At 34.7% G+C, this 12,742-nt stretch overlaps 1 protein-coding gene across 6 annotated transcripts in view; it reads right to left on the reverse strand.

The window, feature by feature from the left end:
- Positions 1-12,742, reverse strand: part of LOC127790073 (coatomer subunit beta'-1-like) — a 28,014-nt gene extending 15,272 nt beyond the window's left edge. For 4 of the 6 annotated variants that reach the window (XM_052319351.1, XM_052319349.1, XM_052319350.1 and 1 more), the window contains exons 1-9: positions 12,501-12,742; positions 12,212-12,232; positions 12,047-12,108; positions 11,730-11,784; positions 6,064-6,100; positions 5,630-5,955; positions 5,380-5,511; positions 5,143-5,291; positions 3,979-4,047 (exon numbers count right to left, since the gene is read on the reverse strand). In XM_052319351.1, the coding sequence (XP_052175311.1) occupies positions 3,979-4,047; positions 5,143-5,291; positions 5,380-5,511; positions 5,630-5,955; positions 6,064-6,100; positions 11,730-11,784; positions 12,047-12,108; positions 12,212-12,232; positions 12,501-12,503 (854 nt within the window). In that variant the 5' untranslated portion in view covers positions 12,504-12,742. The remainder of the gene's footprint in view (positions 1-3,978; positions 4,048-5,142; positions 5,292-5,379; positions 5,512-5,629; positions 5,956-6,063; positions 6,101-11,729; positions 11,785-12,046; positions 12,109-12,211; positions 12,233-12,500) is intronic. The other 2 variants (XR_008020726.1, XM_052319347.1) reach the window with 1 other exon arrangement.

The raw sequence follows: 12,742 nt of genomic DNA on the forward strand, positions 1-12,742 counted from the left end.
GGGCGAAACCTCTGTCGTGAGTAGGATCTTTTGATCCGAGCACGTACATGTTGTGTTATTTGATTCTGTTTTCATTGTGTATGTTGTGTGAGCATTTTTATTTCTTCAATTCTATTTCGATTGTGGATCGTTGGTACTGCCGTGGCTTTTGGTTGTGTGATAATTTCACAGGATTCTTAACACTTTATTTTTCAGCAACTGAAAATGTGTTCAACTGAGGTCACAATTTTCATTATTATTATTTTTATATGAATTTTTTGAGTGACCTAATTGCATTCCAAGCACAAATAATCAAACTAAAGATTCAACGGTATAATTTAAAAATTATACTGTTCAAACTGAAAATCAATAATCAAACTGAACACACTTTGATTTTTTATTGTTGAATAGAAAGTCACAAGGGATGGAATCCGCTCAAGAGTCCTCCATGTTTCCTGTTGATGGCTCAAGCAAAGGTAGCATTAGAAAATCAAAATGAAAATTCAATAGAAAATGCAAATGAAGGAGATGATAACCCTTTTGAAAAGAAGAAAAGAAAGAAAACTTGTAAAGCTTGGTCTGAATTCAAAGAAGTGACACATTCGGATGGAAGTAAGAAAGTTGAATGCATTCACTGTAAGCATCAACTTGGCATTGTTAAATCCGATGCCACAACACATCTTCTCCGGCATTTGAAAGTTTGCATTCCACGACAAATTGTCATGAAGGTTTGTTTTTTTTTCCCCTTCTTTTTATTACTTTTTGCTATTAATTAAACATGCATTTAATTGGATACATTTTTAAAATAAAAGAAATTTATGCTTGTTGAATAAATTAAATGTTTATGATGTGTTTTTTATTTAGGGACAAAAACAACTTTCAATTGTTATAACAACCGCTAAGTTAGAAACTGTAAATACAGTCCAAAACTTTAGATACGATCTGCAAAGGTTAGAGAACACTTTGCTCAGATGGTTTTGATACATGAATTGCCATTTAATTTTGCTGAATATGAAATGTTCAATTTGTAACATTCCGCATCGAGCAATAGGAAGGACCAAAACTACTTACCCTGATGGGCTTACGCGAACTTCCCAAGGATCACCCATCCCTAAGCTTCCCCTGCTCAAGTACGCTTAACCAGGAGTTCTTTGCCTACATTCAGCCCAAAAAGTACCCAACTGGTGTTATTTCCTTCCTTACTTATCCTCGATATATACTACCCTTCTCTGGGCTCTCGGGGTATTATATTCTACCCCCCTCCCCTTGAACACATGACGTCCTCGTCATGCGACCTTACAACTGGTCCCAGCTTTCCCCGATCCAGTGTCCCCGGTCCAATTCCCCCAGCCTTGGGCTAGTACACGATCCCCAGTCCAGTACCCCCAGCCCTTGGCTAGTACACGGTCCTAACACACGACCCGGGTTGGCTCTGATACCACCTGTAGCATCCCGCATCGACCGATAGGAAGGATCGGAACAACTTACTCTAATAGACTTATGCGAACTTCCCAGAAGTCACCCATCCCTGAGCTTCCGCAGCTCAAGCACGCTTAACCTAGGAGTTCTTTGCCTACATTCAGCCCAAAAGGTATCTAGCTGGTGTTATTTCCTTCCTTACTTATCTTCGATATATACTACCATTCTCTGAACTCTCGGGGTATTACATAATTTGTTCATGAGAACGGTGAGCCCTAATTGGGAAAAGATCAGTAGAGCAACTTTGAGAAAAAAATGCTTCAGTAGTTTTGAAGTTCAGAAAAAACAGATAAAGACTTTATTGGATAGTGTTAATTAGGTTAGCATAACTACTGATATATGGACTTCGGATCAAAAAATCCAATACATGGTTGTGACTGGTCATTTTGTGGATTCAAATTTGAGATTACAAAAACGTACTTTTAATTTTGTTGATGTTCTTCCTCCAGATACTAGGGTTGTGATATGTGATGAATAGCGAAAATGTTTAGTGGATTGGGGAATTGACAAAAAATTGTGAGCTGTCACGATTGATAATGCCTCTTATAATAATGTTGTTATGTCTTTATTGAAAGATAACTTGAAATATAGTAACAATCTTCCTCTTGATGGGTCTTTTTTTCATGTAAGATGTGTCCACATATTGAATATTCTAGTTCAATATGGTTTATCTGAGATTGGAGAAATTATTTATAATGTGCGTGATAATGTAAAGCATATTAGCATTTCTCCTTCTAGTCTTCAAATATTTAGTGATATTGCTAAACAATTGAATTTGCCTAAAAGGAAACTCATTCTTGATTGTGGCACGAGATGGAATGCGACATATGCTATGTTAAGTGTTGCTTTGGAATTCAAAGATGTATTTCCTCGATATAAATTAAGAGATAGTAGCTACAATCATTTAACTTCGGAGGAAGATTGGGAAAAGGCAAAAATTGTATGTTCATTTCTTGAAGAATTTGATATGATCACTAATATAATTTCAAGGTCTAAATATCCAACCTCAAACTTATTTCTCCCTGAACTTTGGAATATTAAGAAAATATTGGATGAAGCAGTTAAGAGTTGTGACCTTTTTATGCAAAGAATGGCGGAAAAAATGAAGAGACAATTTGACAAGTATTGGGGTGAGAGCAATATGTTAATTTCAATTGCAGTTGTTTTAGACCCTAGGAACAAAATGAAGTTGATTGAGTTTGTTTTTGATGTGATATACCCATTTGATGATGCTCAAAAGCATATAATTGATGTTCGAACCAATTTGTACAAGTTGTTTGATGGGTATGTTGAGGTTCATAAAATGAGCAACATTGATAAGCAAATGCCAATTGAAAGTAAGGATAATTCTACTTCTAGACCTAGTTTATTTGGAAAAGGGCGAACAAGAGGACGAGCACAGTTTGACAGTTTTATAAGAAATGTTGACACCATTCATACAACAAAGTTGGAGTTAGATGTGTATTTGGAGGAAAGTGTTCATTTGTATAATGAAGATATAGATCCTCCGTTTGATGCTTTAGAATGGTGTAGAATTAACAAATTGAAATTTTGTATTTTATCAAAAATGGCATGTGATACTTTATCCATTCCCATCACAATTGTGGCCTCAGAATCAGCTTTCAATGCTAGTGGTAGAGTAATTGAACCACACCGAGCATCTTTAGGCATAGATACAGTTCAAATGTTGATGTGTGCTGGTGATTAGTATAGACCCCTTTTATGGGATTAAGAAGAAAGAAAGAGAAGGAAGTTCTATATTATTTACTTTTGTACTTCTCTTTATTTATTTATTTATTTATTATAATAAATGTAATTTATAATTTTAATATTTTTATTTTTCTTTATAGGAAAAGGAAGATATGATTCAATTTTCTTTACCATAGTAGGTGTAGATTCCATAGTAGGTGTAGATTCAATTACGGAGCAAAACCTTCAATATTACTTTCTATTTATTATAGTATATTCTATAGTGTTTTGGAATGTAACTTCATAATTACTTGTTATTTATTTGGGTATGTTTGTAGTATTTTTTACATAATTTGGTTAATGGTTATGCTATGAAAAGTTATTTAAATTTAAGTTTTATTTTATTATTAGTTTAAACTCAAGCTCATAAACAAGCTTTTGTCGAGTTGAGCTCGAGCTCGGCTTCCGAACAAAATAATCGAGCTTTTAACGATCTGAGCTCGAGTATAATTTGGGAACAAGATTAACAAGCCGAGCTCAAGCTTGGCTCGCAAACGGATCTAAACAAATTTTAAGCTAGCCAAGCTCAAGCTCATGAAGAACAAAATGAGCCTGAGCTCGAACAAGATTTCGAGCTCAAGTCGAGCTAGAGCTCCAGAAAAATAGACTGAGCCAAGCTTGAGCTAGGCCAAGCTCAGCTCGGCTCTATTCGATTACAGCTCTAAACAAGTTTACTTCAAGATGAAAATCTTCATAGAAATTTAAACCTACAAAATTGAGATCATCCCACATCTCCTGCCCCTCAATAACAAGGAAATAAAAGGGACTCACCGGCGTGAACCTTTCATATATCCAATGGCCCAAACTCGTTCAAGACCGTAATTCAATGTGTTCTCCAGGCTGCAAATGTTGTAGAAATTTTAGAAAGACCACCAAGAATTCCAAAATATTAATAGTGAAAAAATTAACAATAGATGGCCACCAAGTTAAAATAAAATAAAGAATTCATGAGAAAAAAGGGAAGTTCAGACAGACATAAATATAAGACAAAGAGCTTGGGCATCTATGTTACTTAAATATCTGGTGAATTTTTGAACTTCCAAAAATTCAACCCAGTTGAACACTATGCTTTTCAAATTTTATCTGTACTATAAGCTACACAGAAATTTGTAACATTCAATTTCGTGCTAGCAAGATCAGAAAATTCAAAATTTCCAAATGAGTTTTAGAAACTTGAAACACAATCCAACAAGATTTTGTTTGCAAAATTAGCAACATGACCTCAATGCCTTTAACATTAGGAGCAAAGCAGTGGAGACTTGCAAGACCTGATCCAGAAAGTCTAAACAAGGATGTCTGAATAAATGGTACAGAGCCTTTGGAGAAGGAATAAGTGCCAAGGCTATAAGAAAATCTATACTTATTAAACCATTATATATGTTAAAGCAATGAAATAAAGCCAAGAAAATGGGAATGGGGTTAATTACCACATTCAAGAACAAGTTTCCATAAGTACTAAAACTTAAGAAAGACAATAAACATAAAAGAAAGGGAACAATATGAGATTTGAAGAAGATGGTTACTAACAATAAATAGGCCATTTGAGAGACAAAAAAAAGTCAGTGGGTGGGGCTGGACAAGGATCCTCAAAATGACTCCACATTGCATTTAAAAATGACAGAATCTTTTTAGTAAATAAAAAAATTATACCATGAATACATTGTATTACTAATCACATGATACCAAGGTGCTAATTACATGGTCTGTTTAAAAAGTCAACTAAACTAATTAGTAACCAACAGGTCTGAAAAGTTGAAATGTGGCATGAGTGGACTAACTCCATGGAAAGGGATATGAAGAGAAGATAACACTTATATAATTACTTAATGTGCCATAAAGTGAGCTCCCATGGTGTGTGGTCAACTAAAAGCCAGAGCTGGGGCAAGTCTAAGTCATAAAATCTTTTGATGGTCATAGTTGAACAACAAAACTTACCGATAAGTGGTAGCATGCCATATACGAACAGTTCCATCCTCAGAACCAGTAATTATAATAGGAAGCTCAGGGTGAAAACATACAGCTGAAACATTGTGGGTGTGGCCTTCTAGTGTCTGGACACAACTTCTGGTTTGGTAGTCCCAAACCTGTTTCACAGGATATAGTCATAAGAAATTCCACTCTACAAGCAACCAAACCTAACAAGGAAGATGAGAAAGGAAATGGGAAGGAAACCTTTGCAGTGTGATCATCAGAACCAGTTATCAGGAAAGGCTTATCACCACCTGTGAAGTAATCAACACAGTTTACCCCTTTCAAGTGGGCATCTAATGTAAAATTTGGGTCAGGGGAGCCAAGATTCCATATCTGAATTGGAAAAGGGAAAATGATAAAAAACAAAATGGCAAAGCATGATTGTCATTTATATAGAATCAAACAAAAGGCAAACAATTAGCATGTCAAAAGAAGACATTTTGATGCATACCTTTATAGTGCGATCAAGAGAAGCACTAGCAAATGTGTTGGTATCCTTCGGATTAAATGTAACTTGCATGACGTAATGAGAATGACCCTCAAAAATCTGAGTACACACCCAGCCCTTGTCCCAATCCCAAAGCTTTATAAGCATGTCATCAGATGATGACAGCACATATGGAAGGTTGGGATGAACAGCCACACACCTAATATAATCTGTGTGCGCCTCAAATACTTTTATCTTATCCATTGTATTGTAATTGTATACACGAATAAACATGTCATCAGCACCAGCAACAACCCATTGCTTTCGTGCAATGAACTTTGCAGACCTAACTGCAATCCCACGGAGTAGATATCAGAGCACATAAAATCAAACAAGAACATGCCATAAAATATACCTGCTGACAAAACAATAGATGATATAAGATATTGATCGCACACCTGGTAATTCAGTGACCTCAAAAGATGTCACCATAGTCTGTGATATTGAAAAAGATTGCAAGTTAGCATCAAATATTTATGACATCACTACAAGGATAAATAAACACTCATGGCCACTTTATAATTTCTTCCCATTGAGGGCTGTTGGGTGGAGTCTTGCTTCATTATTCTCCCAAACATTTATAATCATCAAAGATATAATCTGTAATAAGACAAGAAGAGGACCAAATAACTGCAGGGGGCAAGTTATAATTTGGTCTACGAGAGAACAGTCACCCCTTAGGGCATTCAATACCATAGAACATGTGAAACAAGCCCTTGTCATGTTCACATTTATGCAAGGACCAGAGATGTCTCGGATATTGTGCAACATACAAGTCAAATACAATTAGTTTAAGTTTTTCACTATCTGAGAGCTCCAATCAAGGTTGGCTTCATTTGCAAGACCTGGTAGTTGGCATGCAACCTCTGGAAAAGTTAATTAACCATAAAATATGACCAACTGTATTTGCAAAAGAATTACTGTGAGAAACAGCCAAATTATAAATAATTGAGGGAAAGCCAGCCTGCTCAGTATTTTCTTGAGAAGAATATCTAGTTAATGACAGGAAATATTCATTTATTTCAGTAAAGATGTCTGGCAAACTTCAAAACTTGGTCTGAGAATGAATGAAAGTTTCCAAGTATGTTTCTGCTTCCTAGGGAAATAAAAAACCATCCCCTGCAATAGCATGGGCATGGCTCTCCAGCCTCATCTTATCATTCACTGCATTTTCTTTGAGGAAAGGAGTTCGGAAGAAAAAATAAATAATCCTAAATTTAAAGGAAATTTTAAATTACCAACATCCTTTCATCCTAGTCACCCTTGTTTTAGACAAAGTGTACACAATCCATTTGTTATATACCGTATTGGTCATTCCCAGTCCATATGTTTGTCTTTAGAAGCAAAAAAGGGTGGAGATTATTATTAAGAAAGTATGCACAGAGGAGAATTAACATGTGATCTTAAACTGTGCCCAGGTACCAATTTTATTAAAGATGAAGGCACAGAAAGTTGCCCATATTCCTTGAACCTCGCACAATGAAATAACCCAGAACTGCCAAATTCCAATAAATACATGTCGGTGAGTGATTAGAGGGTGAGCCCTGATAGCAACAATGGTTGGTCCTTTTTGATTGAAAGGTCACAAGTTTAAGTCATGTAAATAGCCTTTTTGCAAGTAAGAATAAGGTTGTGTGCAAAAACAATCCTCTCCTAACTGTCGCAAAGCAAGGAGCCCTGTGCATTGGGTGTGCCCTTTTTCAGTGGGTGAATTAATAAGTATCCTTACAATTGTACCCAAGCATTACTTTTATGAAAAGTGAAGACAATGGATGCAGCCCATGTTCCTTGAACCTCAATTGTTGTCACAACAAATAAAAACTTCCCCATTGCGATGAATAAAAATATGTACGCAAATAAAGGTTGTAATTGAGTATTCACTGCAATTGCATATGTTATCAACTAGAAAAATTACAGGAAAAATAGATCATATGTCGTGATATGGAGGCAAGAGCACACGGAATGACAACCAATTAAGGATGTGCTGTAATCACATCTCACATTAAAAAAGGATGAGCAATTTTGCACAGGGCAACATGATCTTAAATTTTATTTTTATCTCATATAATCATGCAAGGATTAGCGATAATCATGCTAAAGCACAAGAACAATGACTTCATACATGAATGCTATTTGTGTAGCCAATTCAATGTTGATAGATATAAGAACCAACGATCAAGTATTGAGTGATTCCTCTAGCATTCATGTCAAATTACACTTCAGCTCTTTTTTTGTTGCATTGATTAGTAAGGCACTTCTCGCATACCAACTACCAAGGCGTGTAGTACAGGATAATAGATTAACCATAAAATGTGTATTAAGAAATATATCCTGTTAGCAAAATAAAACATTCAACAAGGATGTCCTACTTCATTAGCAAGTTGCTATGTGCTATATCAGCAAGTTACTCTGCAGACTACATAATTGGTTTAGTAAAAGAATTCAGTGTCATGCCATATATCAGTAAAATATATGCCCTCAACACTGGAGCATTTGAGATTGTGAAGAGACAGATTGCTTGAGCGAGCCATCCTTGTTATCTTTTTTTGTGGATGAGGGAGGATCTCCCTTTCTATATAGACTCTTTTGTTGAGTTTATTTATGATATTTCTTTGTAAGTATATCTCAGGTTTTCTCATAAAAGGTTCCACTATATACTCTTAGTTACCATATATATGTCCAGATATGTCCTCAGTGCAATTCAAAGAAAAAGGATTGCCTTAAGTCTGTAATAGCTAATAGGTATTCTATCATTTTTATTCATGCTGTAAATGATTCCTTATGCCCAACAGTTGATAGAAGGATCCATTCCGCTTCAATTCTCCTTTGGTATTATTTACTAGTATAGCTGTTTTCTTCCACTGAATCATATCAGTGTTGCCATGCATAGTTGGAAAAAAGAACTTATGGTATAAAAACAATAAACAAAAGAAGGTGATTAAACTAACCTGAATATCTTAGGACCATCACTTAATTGCAGAATAAAGAACACAAGCCAGAAAAGTTTGTGAAACTACACTTTTCAATCTTACAAACGTGGATCATTTAAGTGCATCTCGCTAAGAAGTGAAAAATAAACTTTGTTGGAAGTTTAATGAGAGGAATGAACTTCCATGATTTCATTAATCCGTGGGATGTAAATATATACACAAAAACTCCTAAGAAAACTCCTACAATTTAGGACTAGATTACAACAACATATTTTTAGATTAGGATTAGGTTAAATTCAGGATTTCCTTATCTGATTTTAAGGAACATCCTTATCCTTCTAACTTGAATTCTTCTTCATCTTTTCACATCTTTATCTTTACCATCTTCTCTTCTTCATCTTCTCGTGTGTAGCTTGAATTCTTCCTCTTTTATCTCTCCAACAAGAAGTATGACACTAATGTCAGACACAACGGATACAAACAGACGTACACAGTAATTTTGAAAACCTAAAAAGCTAGAACAAAACATGACAAAAGACATTTCAAGTATTAAATACATATCTTGTGTATATATTAAATAACCCATATTATATAATTAGAAATAAAAGTTGTAACACCCAAGGCCAAATTTTTAGAAAGAGACTAATAAGAGGGAAAACAAAAATCCATGAGGAAATAGGATTTCTAAAGCCATTGCAGATTGGAATTGAATTTAGATTCTAAATAGAGATTGGAATAAGGGGGGTTATCATAGTTGTGGGGGGATTTAAATGGGGTTGGAATTTTGAATTAAACTTGATTAAGTTGGGATAAATAAGGAAAAATCATAATTATATATATATATATAAACAAAATGAAAGAACCTAAGTAGGAATACTTTAGGGACAATTGGAGATGAACAAATGAACTGCTTTCTCAGCTTGGATTGAACATACAGAGGTGGTATTTATACATGAGCAGGCCTTAGCTTTCTCCTAGAATACAAAAATACAAAAAACAAATTCAAATAGAATACAACAGATAAGATAGAAGATAAGATAGGATTTGAACTTAAATAATCCTATCCTATTTATATGGAGCTACTTTATCTCTAACTTCTTATCCCTTCTTTATCGTCTCAGCTTGCTTTAATTTTCAAATCTTTCAAACCTCTTCTTATCACCCTATCTCCCTTCAACACAACAGCAAGAACTTTCGTATTTATTTCCTTCAACAATATATATATATGTATTATTGGAAGAGAATTTGAAAAGGAAAAGGAGTGACTCTAAGGGATAATTGAAAAATAAATTAGAAGCATATATGGATATTATCTTAATATGATTTGAGAAGGATAAGGATTAGGATTAGGATTAGGACTAATTTAATTATTAAGGAATTGGAAACAAATCCATTTCTTGTAGAAGAAGAAAATTATTGATCTAAAATTTAGAGATAAACTAATTCCTTGTTGAAAAGGGATTAGGATTGATAATGCAAATTTTGAGGATAAATAGGAAGAAAAACTTATTACTAATTGGTTAGGATTTGAAGAGGATTATGATTAATTGGAGAATTAGAAAGAAAAAGAGAAATTGAATCCAAAACCAAATGGGACTTGGATAAAACCTAAGGGGCTTATCAATACAAGCTTAGAGGAGGATTAAATCATTAAACATTGAGCTTTGAGAATCAATGAGAAGCAAAATCACTGAATAATTGTGATTTTCTTTACAAAGGGGTTAGGTGATCGTTATTCTTTCACAAGTATGATTTCAAATAAATTTCATGCATGTTGGAAATCATCTTGATACAATGAATGTTCTCAATTTCGTTATGTGGTATATATTCTTGAACTGATGATTTGAAAATAAATTGAGAACGATGATTTATCAAATTATTTTGAAGATAATATTGAATGGAGTTAGAATGTTGTTTTTAAATTGTTATGGAACAATTGGGAGTAGTCCAAGGGCTACTCTAGCAACTAAAATTTGGCTATCTATGCGGTGCCATTTTAGTTTCTCAACAGGAGGAGATGAAGTGATTATTTTGTTCATGCTTTCCCAAGTCCCGAGTACTTGGGGTGGTTCCTAAGGAAGTTACTGGGTCCCCTTGTACATTGATTGGATCTAGGGGTATACTGGCCATTGAGATATTTAATGAGGCTTGAATTGATTATGGAATATTGTTGTGGTTCCCTTGGTTAATTGATGTTTTATACATCATGGAAAATTATAGCTACACCATGTGATTTGACTGCATTGATGATGCTTGTTGCATGGGAAATGCTAGTGAATCTTTGAATTGAAATTTTGTTTTATTATAAACGTATGAAATTCTTTATTTTGGTATTGATCTATTATGTGAGATGACCTTCATTGGGTTTTAAGCTCACCACTCTCCCTAACAAACATATTTTCCAAGTAAGTAGGAATAGGGGTCTAGATGTGGACTTGGATGGGGGATTATTAGTGGACTCAGTTTGGGATAGTTTAATTTTCAATTTTTTTTGTTATTTCAATTATGTAAATATGGAAGGATTTTAGGCTTTGTGAATCTTAAGTCTTGGCTTAGGGTTCATGGTCAGTTACACCACCCATAGGGAGGGTTGTGACAAATGTGATTAAAATTTGATAAATATCCTAGAAATCTTTATTCATAAACATCTTGGGAATTCAAAATTCTCAAAATGAAGTTCAAAAGTTTAAGAGAGGGAGGATTAATAAATGTAAATTTACATAATCTCATTCCATAATTGATAGTCCACTTATTTTTTCAAACTTATAATGTAGTTCTAACTTGTTGAAGTGATGGAACACATCTCACCTGACCCCACCAACAAGGGCGCCCCTCAAGTGTTTGGAAAGCAAAGGTGGTAGCAAAAATAAAAATATAATAAGACACATTTGGATGAGAATCCAACACACAAATTTAGACATTTTTGATGAATATCAGTGTCAGACACAATAGGAGAATAAGATTAAAATAGAAAAAGAACGTAAACTCACGCATCTATAAATGAAATATATCAAGAATAGATAAACATAAACCACAAGATAGAAGAAAAATAGCATTATGAGGATAAGAAGGCTTTTCACAATTCAGTCAGATGGTAGCAAAAGCTTCCATAACGGCGTAAAGCTGTCACATACCTGAGACTGGTAGTTCCATATGCAAACAGTCCCAGAATACAAACTAGCCAGAATCCTGTAATAAAAGCATCATGTATCATGCATCCAAAGGAAATAAAAAAAGAAAAGGCTTTCAAAAAGATGAACTTCCCCACGGCCGAAGACACAGCATACTTAAATAAAGATAATGATACTTAGATGCTCAGAAAAGGTATTCACTTAAGATACAAGTACATGGTTCATGATTTCTTTCTTGGCAATTAGAAGAAAAAACATATAGGTACATTTTCAATTAAAATACAAAGCAATATCAATCGAACAAAAAAAGTTGTTATCACCATGGCTCTGTTGGATGCAGATCGACAGACTTCACTCTTTCTGATCTTTGAGCAAGTTTTCTCTGATCAAAACAATAATTGTCATCACGAAATTCTAAAGATTATGCACAGAGAACAAAGATCTAATAACAACCGAAATCAAATGTCTAACACGAATAATTTTACCTTGATTTCCAGTCTGAGAGGCTGAAGCACAGCAATAGTATCCAAATAAACAAACGAATTAGTCAGTACATGTTCTAAGCTGGATCCTCAAATGAATTAAAATCTTCAACTAACTTCAAGTAAAGCATTCAAAATAGATACAATAAAAACACAACAGCAGGAAATTCACGCACTCGCACTCGCACTAGCGCAGAGATAACGAGATCGAATAATGGCATAACAGCGCCAGATCTAAAGCATAGCAAAATTTGAAAAAAGTTCAAATAACAAGAAACGGAGACGAACTAACCATTTTGGGAGACGAAACGAGCCTCCGGTGATGGAATCAGAGAAGGAGTTGATCCACCACTGAGATCCAGGTGTGATCTCCTTGTATGAACCAGTAGAGCACAATGATTCTCGCTTGAATTGCTGCCCGAGCGGACGGAAGAAACACGCAGCGGCCGAGATCAAGAGAGAGAGAGAGGGAGAGAGAGAGAGAGAGGAGGTTGAGTGTTTTTGTAACAGCCCAAAATCAGGAAACGAAGGGCA

The sequence above is a fragment of the Diospyros lotus genome, chromosome 14 (assembly GCF_014633365.1).
Source record: "Diospyros lotus cultivar Yz01 chromosome 14, ASM1463336v1, whole genome shotgun sequence".
Classification (NCBI taxonomy): Eukaryota; Viridiplantae; Streptophyta; class Magnoliopsida; order Ericales; family Ebenaceae; genus Diospyros; species Diospyros lotus.